Here is a 17,260-nt window from a genome sequence, read left to right on the forward strand (position 1 = left end):
AATTAAAAGTCTATGTGGGTTTGTGTGATTGATTTGCAGTAGTGTGTGTCTGCTTGTATAAATGTACAAAAGAAGTGTCCTGTAGAGAAAGGTCACCTTCTCAGTAGGTGATTATGCATGCAGGACTCATATATTAATTGTTAGCTTTGACTGCATTAACCTCCACTGCTGAATTCTAAATTTTAAGGGTGTCATTTGCAAAAAAAATAAATAAAAAATTGAAGTTTCCAAAGACAAAAATCACAAAATTATATTAATCTGATAAACAAAATTCATTATTTATGCTCTAAAGTGAAAAGCTTATACTGAGCTGTAATTTCAAGCTTCACTTTATTCCTGTAAGTCCTGTAAGTGAAAATGGCACAACTAAAATGCATAGTGTTATATTACTGTACACTCTAGGCCTGCTTTGAGTTAATTGTCAATTAGTCACCCTACTGTAGGTACAGGAAAAAAAATCTGTGGCTTTAATTGTGTGATGGTCCCCTGGCTTCTTAACCTTTTCTGCTCTATTTTCCATATTGCAGCAGGTAGCAGGGTGCAGAGCCAATTAACTTGGTTAGAGGCACCTGGGCCCTGTACTTCCTGACTGTAATTCCCCACCCATACTCAGTCCACTGGAGCTTTCTTCTCCTCATGCAGCTTTTCTTTGTTTTATCTATCAAACAAAACTGGGGTACCATTTTTATCAGGACCCTGCTCTGGAGCAGGCTCAAGGCAAATAAACAGCTTATTTATTTTAATGAAATCACAATAGCTATTAACTGCTAAAAATAGTAGTGAAGGTGTGTGTGTGTGTGTGTGTGTGTGTGTGTGTGTGTGTGTGGACGGATGAGTGAAATGTGGAGTGTAGCAGATGTTGGATGAATAAACAGAACAAAAGACAGCTTGAGGGAACTGAGGTTGGATGGGGTTTTATAGTCAGGAGCCAGGGAACTCTTACATTTACACAAGACAGGTTTTGTATTTACAGTCATTAAAACCATAATTTCAAATATTAGTATATATTGGGAGCAGATATTTAATCCAAGCATGCAATAACAGTACATTTGTAAAAACATTTAAGTAAAAAAAGAATGTGCTTTCATTTTCATTGAGCTGTGTTTAATCTAGTTTAGTGCAGTGTGTAGCACATAAATGTGAATACTCCTGAATATTGTGCCTAAGATTGTTACGTTACATACAGCTGTTATCCAAACGTCTTAATACTCTTTACCATCATGTTAGTGGCTAATAGCACATTTTGTCCAGAGATGACAAAGATGTTAGGTGAAACCTTTGGTGAAAGTGTAAATGTTGAAAAGTATTTGTTTTAAAATAAGATTTTGCTGTGTTATTTTTCAGCATGATGTACTTTTTTTTGTTTTGTTTTTCTGTTTTTGTGTTGTTTTTTTCCCTCCAAACTAATGGACATACGTGGTGTTGTTGAAAGTCATGTCCTGTTGTAAAGTCACGTGGAGTAGTGCATGAATAAATGAGGTACACTATGTCTGCAGTATTGTGTTAAGTCAAGTTCAGCTTTGACCCATATATTTATTAATTGTTACACATTGAGGTTCACTGACTCGGCCTTCTTTTTTTAGTAGCTGTAACAAAATTATTTAGAATATATTGTGAGCCTTTGTATCCGAAATCTCGCGAGACGGCCAGTGATTGTTCTTAAGTACTTCATGATGGGTCAGAGAAGTCCAGTCCGGGTAGCACGGGTGAGGAGAATCCGAGTGAGGGACGGGATGGGTGTGCTCGGTCTCCTCTCTGTGGGTGTCGGACCCTTTCGAAACCAGGTGCGGACGTTTCGGACATGGAGCCGCCAGGATTTATCCATAATGTTTACCACTTTGCGCAGCAGCAATGCACTTATAATGGTACGGTTAATTTAGTTTTTCTTATAGACTGCATGCTACGCTTTTCTCAAAACTTCCCGAATGCAGAATTTTTTAAATTTTACAACAGCTATTTGGGTTACATATGCGTTGGATAACACTGTGATGCAGGAGCTGGATCCTGTCGTGGGAAAGTGTTCCTAGTGCACACAGCGGACCTCTAAAACCCTAAACAAACAAACTGCGGTGCTGTTTATTTACATTCCTCAGTTGTTTATACTCTCACGAGATGTTCGTTTGAGTTTATACTTCGATTTCCTCAATTTAATTATGTTTATTTGAAGGCGGCGTTATTATGTTATTATTAGGTTTTGAATTGGAGGTTGGATTTTTCATTTTTAATACTTAAAATGAGACAGAAATTGTGTTGAAATAGAACAAGCAAACGAGAGAAACCTAAAGTTCAACCAGTCTAGTTTTGCCTGATCATTATCAGATAAAATGCTTCACTTCAACAATGGATATTATTGTTAAAATGTAGGCTTTCTGAGATACACTATATTGTTGGTGTGACATGAGTGACATATACCTGTTTTTCTTTCTTTTAAAACTATCCCTGTACTTTCTCTCTCTGGTGGACTTTGCGTTTTTATGTTTATTTGACTTTATAAGTAATATTTGTTTTCATTTGTAGTTCATTTAGGGAAACAACACATTTGGTTTTATTTACTGTGACTGGCATAGTTGATAATAAAGTTTATTGTGTAAGAGCTGCATATTTAGATATGTAAACAAAATGTTTGGTTGTGTTGTGTGTTTATTAAACGCTTTGCTGTTATCATTGTCAAGTATTAGTAATGGTACTGGTTGTGCTCCAATGATAACTCAATCACATATTTTGCAGTTGCATTAGAAATGCCTATTTTAGTCACTTCCAAAAGTGTTTAAGAATAAATTCTTGTGTTTAATAGGCACAGGTGACAATCACATACCATAAAAGAAACCCATATGATCATTCTACCAACTGTTTAGGATAAGCAGGCTATCTGCAGCCCTGTTTTAGTGACTTAACTGTGACAGAGTCCAGAGTGAGCAGGTCATAATCAGATTTCATTAATCAAGAATGTTGTTTGGGGTTGTGTGGGAAAAAATCATGTAGCAGGACAGATTTCTTATGCAGTCATGGCCAAAAATATTGGCACCCCTGCATTTCTGTCAGATAACGCATCGTTTCTCCCAGAAAATTGTTCCAATCACAAATTTATTTGTTTGCATTGGAAGAAAACAAAAAAGAGAAAAAAGCCAAATTGGATACATTTGGCACAGAACTCAAAAAATTGACTGGACAAAATTATTGGCACCTCATCAGAAAGAGTTGTATTGCAAACATGTGACGCTCCTTACCAATATTTTTGGCCATGACTGTATTAACATGAAAGCTGGTCTGCATGACTGAGTCTTGTCAGCACTAGAAACAATAGGAATGAGACTGATCACATTTGATTTTGTTTTACAATTTCTTGTAGGAGTAATAACATCTGTTACATGTAACTTGTTGATATAATGCCTCTGCTGTATATTTCTTTTCCAGGGGTCTTGTTACAGCCCTGCTTTCACTGCTAATATTGATCATACAGTATCTTTATTTCAGAAGCTGTCACTGATGCAAAGGAGATGTGGAGGATTATATCAGCACAGTTTCCCACTCGCTCGATTGCTTAGCGCAAACAAGCCACCAAGAGGTAAAGAAATGTGCCTCCTAATTCTATTTGACTGTATAATCTATAATGAGTGCACACACTAAGGTCAGTGGGAGGCATCTGCACTTCATTCTTTTGTTCCATACATTTGTTGTTAGGCTTTGAAAAGTTTTACCCAAAGAATAAAGAAAGCACTGGTGTCAACAAGTCAGTTGAAAGTGAGTAAAGTCATTATTAGAAGTACCATTTTACATTCTCTGTTCTCAGGCATGCTGCAGTGTGTGATTTGTTGTCTGCTACTATTTAGATGAAACCACCAGAGAGCAAGATCCTCTTGGAAGGGAAGGGAGGGACACACATGATGACAGGAACCAAAGGCAAACAGGAGGAAAAAAGAAATCACGCTGGTGGACACGCTTTCAGGTTTGAATCCTGGTCAGAATTTCTTGGGCAGTCATCTTTTTAGGTTGTTGATACATTTTACTGAAATGCACTACACAAACAGTAATAATGTGAGATATACTGTATATTAAAATGCTGGCATCTCCAATTTTTTTTAGTAAAAGCTAAGCATGATTTGACCAATTTTACTAATTACTGAAAATTAAAAGTTTGATTCTCCATAATTTGGTATCCTTTTGTCATATAAATAACCATTCGGGTTTGTAATTTTCTTATAAGATGTTAATAGTTCTTGATGATAGCATTAGTTCTCTTTGCACTGTTAAATGCCCCATTCACTATGTACCCTAGTCATATCTTTTAGTAGCAAAATTTGATGGATTCTAATAAAAATGTTTGTTTGTATTAGGTAGTCACACTGCTGTTATAAGGGTACTCATGCCTGAGAGGCATCATGTTGCAGCCAGTGAGAAGAGTGGCTTGTTATTCACTGGCATGATGCCACACTCTCTCATATAATCAACTAATCACGCCATTGACTCGCTCTTATGATATTTCTTTATCTAACAGCAGGATTTTCCCTTGGATCAAAAAGCAATTCAGAATCTTGCTGCCGGTGCAGCAGGTATGGCCTCAGCTTTTTTATACTTTTATTTCCGAGGGACAGGGGTCCAGGTCTCTTGGAAGGACTTTGTGAATCACTACTTGAGAAGAGGCTTGGTAAGAAGAAGGAGTGTTTTAAAAATGATACCTTTCTTTGTGTGGTCTTATCTCCAGATCTGTGTTTGATGGGTTCTTGTGCTGCCTACACAGGTGGGTCACCTGGAGGTTGTCAACAAACAATATGTTAAAGTATTTCCTGCCCACGGAGTGAACATCTCAGATGTGGTTAGTTGCATGAAAATGTTGTCATATTGTCCATTTGCTTTTCTTATTGGGAACATTGTCCCAAACGTGTGGGCTACATATTGTAAAGATACCAAGTTGTAATCATGAGTAAAATCATAGATTTATGGCTTCCCTCAAAATATGTAGCTCTGGACCCTGGTAGACAGTTGGAGTACTGAATGAAATATCCTACTATATATTTTTACATTGATTCTGTACTGTATGTTTCAGAGCTATTTGTGGTTCAACATTGGCAGTGTTGACTCATTTGAACATAACCTGGAGATGGCCGAGCAGGAACTGGGCCTCAGCTCCACACATAAAGTACCTGTATTTTACAGAAGTGAATGTGGCGGGTAAGAAACTAGAACCTTTGTATTAATATAACTTAGCTTTATTGCATATTGGATTTCTTTTTGTGGATCCTGGCCTGATTGAGGTTTTCTTTCTTTCTCCATAGGACCTTCCTTTTTAGTGCTCTCCCTGCCTTACTTCTAGTCAGCTTTTTGTTGTTTGCCTTCCATCAGGGACCATTGGCAGGTAGATGTGGAGGTAGGGGCCAAGCAAACCCCTTTAGCATGAGTAAGTCCAAAGCCAAAATAATTAAAGACAACATCAGTCTGCGTTTCAAGGATGTTGCGGGCTGTGAGGAAGCCAAACTGGAAATCTTGGAGTTTATCAACTTTCTGAAGAACCCACGTCAATACCAAGACCTCGGAGCTAGGATCCCAAAGGTGTGTCATATATTCATTATGGATACATCATTATCAAGCCCCACATACATTTTATGGTCATTTTGTGCTATACTGCATTAAAATTCTAATTTCACATACTGTGACATTTCTCAGGGTGCAGTGTTATCAGGGCCACCTGGAACTGGGAAGACCTTGCTAGCTAAAGCCACTGCAGGAGAGGCAAATGTCCCCTTCATCACCGTCAACGGCTCAGAGTTCCAGGACATGTTTGTTGGTGTGGGACCTGCAAGGGTCGGTACTAGACTGAAGCAGGACTCACATACACTATCCCACATGTAGTTCACTCTCCTGTTTGGCCACATCATCTGTAAACACCATATTTTGATTGCTTGAAGCTTAAAGTTCAACCATCATTTTCCTTCCTCTCTGTTTCAGTATCAACACCATTACGTTAACTACTAGACTAAGAAATTCTGATTTATAAATCTGAAGATTTGTCAGCAGGTTTTTTTTTTTGCCCTGTCCTATCTTAGGTAAGGGATATGTTTGCTATGGCTCGAAAAAATGCCCCCTGCATCTTATTCATTGATGAGATCGATGCAGTGGGCAGGAAGAGAGGCACAGGGAGCTTTGGTGACCAGAGCGAGCAGGAAAACACCCTCAACCAGCTGCTTGTGGAGATGGATGGTACTGTAGGTGGTAACGTTACCTCTGTCACTGTTTACATCCTCCTCCCATTCCTGGTGTAAAGTTTTTCTTTGCAGGGTTCAACAATAACACTGATGTGGTTGTTTTGGCTGGCACCAATCGTGCTGATATCCTGGATCCAGCTCTGATAAGGCCTGGGCGCTTTGATCGACATATATACATAGGTAAACTGTTGCTGTCTGTTGCTGTTTGAGGTGCCAGTTTATACCACTTTTTTGCTCACTGGTTCTCAGTAATGACGTATCACTTGTGTATACTTAGATTGTATATGAATCATTTAATTTTATCCAATATGTTTTCAGCATATTCTATAAATCTATTAATAATAAATACCAGCCATTTCCATTGTTAGTCTCCCTGCCTAGATATATTTGCCCTCTTGATCTTTCAAGAATACTTACAGTATGTCTTTGACTTGCATCTTGCCAGTGTGGTGATCCCAAACAACTAAGCTGACATGTCCCTATCTACCCTTTCTTTGAATCAGGTTTTGTTTCTTTGGACTTCTCAGTTTCCTTGACTTAGAAGCAAACCTTCTCCTCTGATGTTTCACAGTTCTGCATTGATACTGTGTTACTGTCCTATCTCAGCAGTTGTCTACTGCACACCAGGCACTGTACAGACAATGCATTTCAGTGGCATTAATGTGGTTGCTGAACCTTATTTAGCATTTTTTTTTACCAGCTTCAGATCAGGTGCTAAGTTTGACCTTATAGTTCATATGTGATTACATGACCTCTTTGTGTGTGGTGTCCATAAAATTTAGCTTCAAGCTAATTAGATTTGCTTTTATCTTGTGAGTGTGTGTTGCATAATGTGTGCTTTTATCTTGTGTGTAATGTGGATAAATTGCTCTTTTTCTGGCTGCTAAAATCTAATTTACTTTATGCCAGCAGTGCTGGACAGTGGTGGAGAGGGAGGTGTTTTCTATGACAAAGAAAACAGTGTCAAAATGAGATAGAGCTGATTTTCTATAGTAGAAGGACTAGATAACTGGAGGCCAGTATGAACAATGGAACGCCACTCTTCTTTGTTGTTGACTTTCTTTGTTCCCTTACCCTTTTTGTTGTTATATATGAAAAAATGTTACTTAATAGTTGCTTAACATACAGTTATTAATTAATGTTTGATCACTAATTAGTTTCATAACTTGTTACATCACGATGGTGGATCACCATCATGATTTAAATTTACACAGATGAGCAAAAGGGTATTTTTAGCTAACTTTTTTCGGGACCAGTTGAATGATCTTCTGTAAGACCTGAAAATGTGACGTTGTCATGAGGTTCACAAGGAACCTTAGGCAGATCATATACAGTATTTCAAACACCTTGACAAAGTCGGCTGCTGCTATGTCTCTTACACCTGTGTTTCCTTGCTTTTCAGTTTCAAAAAGAATGATGTTTCATCTGCATTAGTAACATTAACATGTGATGACTGTTTTTTCTCTTTTACAGGCCCACCAGACATAAAAGGCAGGTCTTCCATCTTTAAGGTGCATTTAAGACCTCTGAAGTTGGACTCTAGCATAGAAGTAGAGGCTTTTGCCAGAAAGTTAGCTGCACTAACCCCAGGTTTTACTGGTAAGACCAAGAGATGTGTGTTCATGTTTCTATGTGCACACAACTCAGTCTTTGTCTTGTCTTCTAGATTTTTAAAAAATCACATCACAGTCCAACCTGATTGAGGTGTCCTGTTGTGTGTCTCAGGGGCTGACATTGCTAATGTGTGTAATGAGGCTGCACTAATAGCTGCACGTCACCTCGACCGACATATCAGAGCTAAGCACTGTGAGCAGGCAGTGGAGAGAACTATTGGAGGTACGTTGACCATATTTATGCACTTTTGCTATACATTTCTTTAATATGAAGTTCATTTATATACTGTTTATATTGATTGCTATTTTACATTGGTGCTTAAATGTGGACTTGGTGTTTTAATTTGAGATATTCATACAGGCTGTTAATGTAGTGTATTAATATGCATTCAGTTGTCAGCTTTCTAAGTGCACCAAGCTAAAGCTAATGCAGTCGAATACAGCTGTCATGCAATAAATCTTCCCTTCATGAAGGTCATAATGTTCAGTTTTTGTGGAAGTTGTTTCCAAAAGGTGTTGATTGACGTACAGTATATGATTATATAATGAAGTGCTGTTGAATTGTATAGTGACAGGCGTTTCTGTGCTTATATACTTGAAGAACACATCAACCTGACAACTTACTGCTTGTACAAAACACGCATTGTAGTTGGATAAGACACTTTCCTTGCTGTCAGGTGTAGAGAAAAGGACCCTGGTACTGCAGCTTCCAGAGAAGACTACTGTGGCATATCATGAGGCCGGACATGCTGTTGCCGGCTGGTTTCTAGAGCATGCAGACCCCCTACTTAGGGTACTCCAGCCATTTCCTACTCTGCTGTGCAACTATCTGAATTCTTCTACGGCTGTTGCATAATTATTTTTCTTCTTTTACCTTCTATAGTCATAAAAGAATTTCACCTAATGATTCTGCTGATAATTAGATTGCCTGTAATGCACTCCCTCAGGTGTCAATTGTTCCCAGAGGGAAAGGTTTGGCCTATGCGCAGTATCTGCCTAATGAACAGTACCTGTTCACCCAGGAGCAACTTTTTGACAGAATGTGCATGATGCTGGGGGGTCGAGTGGCTGAACAGATTTTCTTTCATCAAATCACTACTGAGGCACACGATGACCTCAGGAAAGTCACACAGTCTGCCTATGCACAGGTAATCACCACATTTTACAGTAAGCATGCCCATGGATGCACAAATCTCTAAACTATGTGATTCTGGGTTCAAAGAAATGCCCTGCATTTACAGATGAAGTATTTTTAAGTCAATACTGAATCTCACTTATAGGCTGAAAGAGAAGTTGTATAATAATGAAGTAATTACATGTATTAAGACCTATGAAATAAAGAACTACAGTTTGAGGTAATAGTGATTGCATTGAGAACATTACTTGGCTTATCAGCCTGATCTTCTAAGAATGACAGCAATGATATACACAACAAATATGTGAGCTAGTGTTGGTGTACACTATTTCGGAACCTAAACAACAAGTAGCACCTTGCAAAAAACTGTCCGTTTACCAACATGAAGTTTGAACTTTAGCTCTGACTATTTCTGTAGGTGCTCACTTAAAGGTCTAAACACATTTAGAAGGTTAAAAAATAATGTACTGTTTTGACCAGGAAATGTATGTTGGTCAGTTTGAAGTGAAGGAGTGCTCTTTGGAATTCTACTTATAGAGACCAATTATAAATGAAAAAATGTACAATTTTTTAAAGATTGAATGTTCAGTTCCCTCTTACAGAGCTCATTCCTCTTCATATTTTAGGTTGTGCAGTTTGGAATGAATGAGGCAGTAGGTTCAGTTTCCTTTGACCTCCATAAGCAGGGTGACATAGTAATTGAGAAGCCCTACAGTGAACCCACGGCCCAGCTTATAGACCATGAGGTCCGCTTGCTCATAGATGCTGCCTTCCAGCGAACACTTCAGCTCGTCACTGATAAGAAGGAGCTAGTGGAGAAGGTGAGATCTATTTTCACAGTAAGTATTGTTGGAGAGAGGTGAAGATGAAAAGCTGCTGTTGAGCTCCCTGGACAGTATGATCCTTTGTGGTTTGAGAGGAAGGTGGGCAACCTCAACAGCTAGTTGTTGTAATATAATGATCATTATTAAAAATACTACTATCAGTTGTAACTATTACTGTTATTGCTGCAGCACAGTATTTTTTATGTTTTGAGTACAAATGGAGACCTTTTACATAAGTTTGGTTTCAGTAACACCACATTCACTTTTATCAATGATGGAATTAACCTTAATTAATTTTGTTTGATTATTTTTGGTCACGTGTTGCAGGTGGCAAAACGTCTCCTAGAAAAGGAGATTCTAGACAAGGCTGACATGATGGAGCTGCTAGGATCTCGTCCATTTCAGAAGAAGTCATCATATGAAGACTTTGTGGAAGGGCTGGGGGAATTTGAAGAGGACACCTCGTTACCTAAAGGCCTGCAGCACTGGAAAATGAACAAGGGGGATGAAAAACAGAAGCAGAATCAACAAAACAAATATACCTGTAGGTGGAGCTGCAGCCACAGGGCAAATATTCCACTGGACTCTGGTGAATATCCCACCACCTGGTGGGTCGTCCCCTAACCGTAGGGTTGGAGGTTTGATCCCTGGCTTCTTCAGTCCATAATACTAAGTGTCTTTGGGCAAGACACTGAGCCCTAAGTTGCTCTGGGTGAGCAAGTTGGTGAGCATGTGTGTGAATATGTGAATGGGTAAAATAGTGTAAGACACACTGTTTGTGTGGCACTGTAGGAAACAGCTACTGTATATAAGATCATTTACTGTAGTTTGTCTCCATAGAACAAGTGAGTAAGAGCTTATTTGTGAGGTGCTCTTAATTTCCTGAAATCATCAACAAATTGTTATTAAGGAAATAACCATGTTACTTGGCAATTTGATGCATAAAAATCATTTATAGAAAGGCGGAGTGTACACTTTGATAGAAGTGTACCGGACACAGTATGGTGCGGGTCAACAGTTTTAATATCATATGCCAAATCATTATGGCCTGTTACAAAAAAAGTCAGTCCCCACCTCCAACTTCTGAGTCTGAATGCAGTCAGTGCTCGAGTCTGAGTCGAGTCTTGAGTCCTGAAAATCTGGACTCGTTGGGCTCGAGTCCCAGTCCTGGACTCAAGCACTACAACACTGGACAGAACTGTATATTTTAACTAAATACTTAAATCACATGTGATAACAGGTTTATTGAGTGTGCTATATAAACAGAATGTGACTCCACTGATAAAACACACAACAACATACTTTTCAGGACTTTTATTTATTCTGCACCATCCCAGTATCACCTTAATTCATTGTGTCACAGCAGTCAGAATTATTGGCACTCCAGGTATAGATATGTTTAACATGAGATAAATAAATCAAGTATTCAGCTACAACATTTACTTTGAAAGATGAGAAAGATTCCATCTTTTGAAATATGATTACAAAAGTGTTGGCACTTTGTTGAAATTTTGGCAATTCCACCTGACTGTGGCATAGATCTGCTGTATCTTCACTTGTAACTGATTCAAGTATTACCCATCCAGTGAATGCATGTCTTTTAATGGAATTTGACCTCCAACTTTGGATTACCAACTTTATTTAGCTTAGCAGCAGCGACTGTGGCAGGTATAATTTTCAAAACGATAAAGAAAAAAATCCAAACAAATTCTGAACAGAAGTATTAAATGTGTACTGCACATAGCTGCTACTTGGTCTCTTTATCTTTTGAATCATCTGCACCAAATGCCAATAATTCTGGAGGGCATTGTAAATACAATTCAGTGAGAGAAGTGCAATATTTTTATTTGGGCATTTAAAATCACAACACACATTCTTCACTGAAATGGAGAATGTCTTATGGATAGATTGTGGCCTCACTAAAACCCACTTCCACTGCTCAAGTTACCTTATTTGCAGCCAACAGACCTTATTTTCAGGCAAAATATGAAGAAACAGTTTGGGTGTGATCTTTTGATCAAATAAATTTGATTTATGTTTTAACATGTCCTGATAATTCAATGTAAATTACCAGGACAGTGTCTGAACCTCATATGGAAGATCTGGCGTCTAATTATGGACGCAATTTTTCCTGCCAGTCTTACCGTCCAGGCTACCTTTCACCCTGAGAGGCAGTAAGGGTGGAGGTGCTGTTATTCTGTTCGCCTTATACCCTGTCTGTCATTCAGAAACAAAGCTTAAAATCGTCTGGCAGCCTAGAGTGCATTAAAAACCTCTTGCATGAAAAAGAATGATTGTGTTTGTGTACATGAGAGAGTTAGAGAGAGAGAGAAATTGAGCAGAGGGAGAGAGGAGAAAGTGTGTATTGTACTTCTCAATATCTTTAGTTAGAGTACAGAGCACAGTGACCAGCGTTCAACCTGGACTCATCTGTTCAGCACCATGAAACATTTCATGAGTGCATGGTGGCAGATGGCAGCCTCTTGGTCCTCTTTATTCCCACCCACTCTGGCTGTGTCTGTCTGGCTCTGGGGTTTCTCACTGCAGTCAGGCTGTTCTACGTCAGATTTCACGGCTGCTTCGGTCTTTCCAGTTTCATTAAGGGCTCTGCAGTGTCTGAGTCGCTGTGGTGTTTTCTTTCTCGCTGCGGCTCGACTTTACTGCAGCGGGTCCATGAGGGGGAGCGCATGTACCCACCCCTGGGCGGCACAGCCTGGTGGGGACCTGAGAACCAGACAAACAATGACTTGTTACTAACACATAAATGCACTGTTTTTTTTATGTCAAATGGAAAGAGAGACAAGAAAATCACTGTGCACACACCTGTCACGTTTCACACAGCTTGAGCTTGACGATACAGCTGAGTTAATGTTAATTGCTGTCAGTACACATAACTCTACACCTGCTAAAAGCAAACTTACAAACTCTCCTGAGCTCAGCTGTCAAAATGCAACAGAGACAATGCAAGATGCAGTTGCTGATTGCTTTTCTCCTGGCCTTTAAAAGTCTTTAGTCTCTGTAGCATACCTGCACACACATGCTGACTGTACCAGCCATTTCTAGAAAGGTCAGAGGTTGTTGTTAATTTATGATTATACCAAGATTTTTTTTCCCCAGTTTTGTGACTATTACTACTTCAAACCACTGGGTGGTGATCTCCAACCTACCAGGAAAACAACAAGGTAACAGAAGGAGTAACTGTTAGGGAGCTGACAACTCACTCTGCCTTTCACTGCCTATTATCAGTCTAATGTTAGGTCCCCTAAGTGAACGTCATACTCCCTACCTAGCTTATAAATATCTCTTCAAAGCCACATCCATATCATTGCACACATTAGAGACTGAGAAACAAAGGGGGAGGGAGTAAAGACATTGATCTTAGAAGATTGATAGTGTCTCCACAGCATTTTAATGAGAAGGGCAAAACTCTGAGCAGCAGGATGGAGTCTGCTGCAGTGAGCGTCACAAACACCTTTTGGTGAATGCTTCTTGTGTTTATGTAATTACATAAATGGGTGTCTTCTAGGTTTGCATATTGTATATAAATGCATGTCTGTGTAAAGCACATCCACTATCTTTTTTCATTCTTTATGTGCATTGTTCACATGCTGATCTGTTTCTGCCCTGATATCTAATTAAAAGACAGATGACATGAATTCAGAAAAAAAAACAACCTTAAGAGGAATTTTTGCAGAACCAAGAAGTAAAGCATACAGTAACCTCCCCATAATCACATTATCCCTTCTCTTGTTTTTGTCTTGCACTCTTGCTGTCACATAAACGGAATACCCTAAGCTTTGGGCTACTGTGCAGTATCCCTCCTGTGTTCTTGGCTAACAGCCATTAGTCTTCAGTCAGTATGTTGCTGTATAACTTAATGTGTCTGAAACATTAGGCTCTTCTACAAAGAACCTGTGAAAGCACAAAAAAGCAAGTGTTGTAAAACACCAAATTTAGGTTTATATGTACACATGTACGTGTACACACGCAGTTTATAACAATGCCCTTCTCTTTCAACCCATTTGAAAGAAACAACACATTTTATTTATGCATGCTAATCCCAGCACAGCCCAATTGGTGTTTGTGATGTAAGGCATGAATCTTTCAAAGATAATAATGTATAATGTCAATAAAAAGCCTAGACACACCCAAAAAAAGTGTTTGATCTTAGATGGAATCGAACCTTTTACATTCAATTACATTTTAGTGTCTGTAAAATGTGGCGTTTTCATCCACTGAATGACACAAGACAGAAACTGCACTGCTTTATTATGGGCTAAAATGTTATTTCCAACATTTCACTTCTGGCTACATCCCAAGCAGTGACATCCCTGCAGTCAGGTGTAGAAGCACCTGCTTTGAGACCAGCGATTAGGGCGTGGCCCGTTGTATTTTTGCCTGCGTTTATCTAATATCATAGTTTTTGTTATGACTTAGGGTTGCACTTTTTTGTTCTTTGTGCTTCCCGGGCAACACCAAGCTTGATGTCTCAGAACTGTCTGTTGATTGCCATGAAACAATATCATCACATGATTGAATCAGAGTGATACAAATATGATGTGGTGTAAACTCTGAATGTACAATGAATTTAATTTGGTTTCCTTTTTTCTTTTTTCTCCAAACGTCATTGTGCTTCCTATTTTTGTTTCCCATTTTCTACTAAAGGAATCCCCGGCTACCTCTATTACACAAATATCTGCTCAAAACACAAAAAATACCTCCAGAGAGAAACACAATAAGTTATAATCTGCATTGCAGTTAAAGAATAAGGCCTGTCATTTTCTGTGTTAACAGTATTTTCAACTGTCCCCATACTGAGACTAAAACCAACAATGATTTGCCTTTACTCAGCATTACATAAAAACGTTGCCCCAAAGGCTATAGCTAAAATAAAATAAATAGACTCAGTGCAAAAATAAAACTATAACTCAGACACACAGATGAGGGGCTGCAACAGTAAATCACGGTCACCCCAATGCTTATATCTGGCCATAGGAACCTCTAAAAGAAACTGGCTTAAAGATCTGACAGAACCTTGTAGGTTTGTGCCAATGCACTAATTCAGTGAGATAAGATGGTGCAAAACCATTAAGAGGCTTAAAAACAAAAATCAACAGTTTAAAATCAATTCTAAAATGGACTGGAAGCTAGTGGAGAGAAGCCAGAACCAGGGTTATATGCTCAAATTTTCTAGTACTTGTCAGAAGATGAGCAGCAGCGTTTTGAACCATCTGAAGATGAGAGAGGGAGGACTGGTGAACATCATAGTATAGAGCATCGCAATAGTCAAGGCGGGAGGTGATAAAAGCATGGATTGCAATCTCCAAATCATTAAAAGAAAGGAATGACTTGACTTTACTTAACAACTTGAGGTGGAAGAAGCTAGATTTCACAGCTGAGTTGATTTGCTTTTCAAATCTTAAGTCAAACTTCACCCCTAGGTTTTTTTACAGTCGACTTCGACACCTGAAGTCGACTGTAAAAATCCTAGGGGTGATGTTAGGGTGTTGTGTTTTGTAATGAGGAAGGATGTTACTAAGTGTAGCAGTGTGTTTCCCTGATTGGTTTTTAAACTTCACTGAGGTCTATATGACACAGAAGAACGAGCTAATCCAGGACTGACACTGACAGACATTATTTCTGAGTAGAGGCAAAACATTGTCAGCTTTGTGGCATGTTGAAAATACTGTTACTATAGAAAATGACTGACATTATCCTTTAAAGTCATATTACCACTCCATTATAATCTGAATTAGGCTTTAAGATGCCAGTACCTGAAGATGAAAGCAAGGAATATGGAAGGACAAAGGGAAAACGATAAAGGACAGCAGAGTAAACAAATAAAGAAGACACACATTTATAAATAATGTGCTGGTGTTGTAACTCAGAATATGATAATGGTTTAAATGTCATGTGAATGCTCATGTTTCTAGCAGGGAAAAGTGAATTATTAAACATACATTTAGCATGAGCTCAATGACTTCTCCCCTCTGCCCTCCTCTCCTTTCTGTATTTCCTCTAGCATCTCCCTTGACTCCTACATGCCCTCCAATCACTGGCACACACTCAGCAATTTCCCACAGCTTAATACTACTTGACCCACATTTGCAATGCAAACTATGACACAAATTAATTCAAGTAACATCTTCCCCCCCCCCACCCACCCCTACTTGATGATGTACTGGGCAAATTAACCAACTTACTGTCACAATTAAGTTTATGAGCAGGATTGTTTAAAACCTAACAAAACCCTTCTTGTGTGACGTTACATGGTCAAATAATGACTTTTTTTTTTTATGGAATCCAGATGAAATTGAACAGCTGGTCCTCACAGCTGATATTTGTGCAGTGAGTTGCTGTTTGGATAAATCCTTTCTCTCTCACACACACACCACTGTCAGTCTGCCAGCTACAACAAGTTTATCCAGAATGACTAACAGTACCACAACTCCATGCACTTACTTGCACACTCAGTCCATGGTAATCAAAACACTGACACCAGCAGTCTAAAGGTAGCATTCACTAATTCCCATCTGTCAAATTGACACCATGTACAGTATGTGTTGACACTATGCACTGTAAGTAGAACTGTTATTTTATTAGCTGATGATATTTTTGACAGACTCATTGTTTGTGCATCAGTTGTTCTTCCTCTGTGGGCTCATTGGAAAACAGCCTATGCTCACTTGGAACAGCAATCTGCTGCACTACAGGTGCATATGACACTTTTTTCTAATTTGAATTGAAGAAGTTTGTTAAAACACAAAAAAATTATCTAGGAACAGAGGACGGTGATGGTAAAGTTGATGAAAGAGAAAGATAAGGCACACATATTGCAAGAAGCAAAGAAGCTTAAAGGATCTACAGTAATATTTATATAAATGAAGATTACACAGAGTTTGTGAGGAAGAGAAGAAGGGAGTTGATGCCGAAGTTAAGGGAGGCCAGGGCGAGGGGAGACATTGCGTTCCTGCGGTATGATCATCTAGTGACCAGACCTCGGAACCAGGAGCCAGGACCCATGACCAGCACGCCGAGGATGCCAAGACAAGGAGAGTATGAAGGGGTCGCTGGACCCTCAGATGTATGAAGAAACAGGCAGGTATATTGATATCTGCGATAGCAGATGAGCATTGGAACCAACAACAACAACAAGCATGACCCATGTACGGAATGAGGCAAGTGATTTGTTGCAGAAGTTAATAGATTTTGAGGGACTGGATCTGGAACTGAACACAATTGGAACTACTGAAATTCATTATCATAAACTGGACGAAGATTTTGACCTTTAAAAAAAACTTTTTTAAGAACTCTGAAAATAACTGCAAGTATTACACGGATGAGCAGTTTAACAGCAATGTCAAGACTGAAAACAAATTATCACTAATTCACTTTAATAGCAGAAGTTTATACACAAACTTTCAGAGTAAAAAACCATTATCTTAGTAGTCTAAAACATTCTTTTAATATAATTGCTATTTCTGAAAC

The 17,260-nt window shown here is 38.8% G+C and overlaps 2 protein-coding genes across 5 annotated transcripts in view; one reads left to right on the forward strand and one right to left on the reverse strand.

Annotated features, from left to right (window-relative positions):
* The first annotated feature begins 14 nt into the window (after positions 1-14).
* On the forward strand, positions 15-10,690 carry LOC109962838 (AFG3-like protein 1). Of its 4 annotated transcripts, none has more exons than XM_020604894.1 (17): positions 15-1,865; positions 3,475-3,565; positions 3,682-3,741; positions 3,831-3,946; positions 4,496-4,645; positions 4,739-4,813; positions 5,045-5,169; positions 5,274-5,547; positions 5,662-5,799; positions 6,042-6,195; positions 6,273-6,380; positions 7,674-7,799; positions 7,926-8,036; positions 8,491-8,606; positions 8,761-8,961; positions 9,575-9,769; positions 10,100-10,690. In XM_020604894.1, exons 1-17 carry the CDS (start codon positions 1,671-1,673, stop codon positions 10,394-10,396), a joined length of 2,532 nt encoding a protein of 843 aa, XP_020460550.1. In that variant the 5' UTR covers positions 15-1,670; the 3' UTR covers positions 10,397-10,690. The 4 variants fall into 4 exon arrangements, with proteins under 4 accessions (XP_020460550.1, XP_020460559.1, XP_020460566.1 ...); XM_020604903.1 differs by having other exon boundaries at positions 4,499-4,645; XM_020604910.1 differs by having other exon boundaries at positions 3,478-3,565.
* Positions 10,691-10,835: 145 nt separating this feature from the next.
* The window catches only part of dbndd1 (dysbindin domain containing 1), a 19,164-nt gene continuing 12,739 nt past the window's right edge, over positions 10,836-17,260 (reverse strand). Inside the window, exon 4 of the mRNA XM_020604930.1 lies at positions 10,836-12,496. Within this exon, the coding sequence (XP_020460586.1) occupies positions 12,342-12,496 (155 nt within the window). The 3' untranslated portion in view covers positions 10,836-12,341. The remainder of the gene's footprint in view (positions 12,497-17,260) is intronic.

This window comes from Monopterus albus, unplaced genomic scaffold, assembly GCF_001952655.1.
Source record: "Monopterus albus unplaced genomic scaffold, M_albus_1.0 scaffold4.1, whole genome shotgun sequence".
In the NCBI taxonomy this organism is placed as follows: Eukaryota; Metazoa; Chordata; class Actinopteri; order Synbranchiformes; family Synbranchidae; genus Monopterus; species Monopterus albus.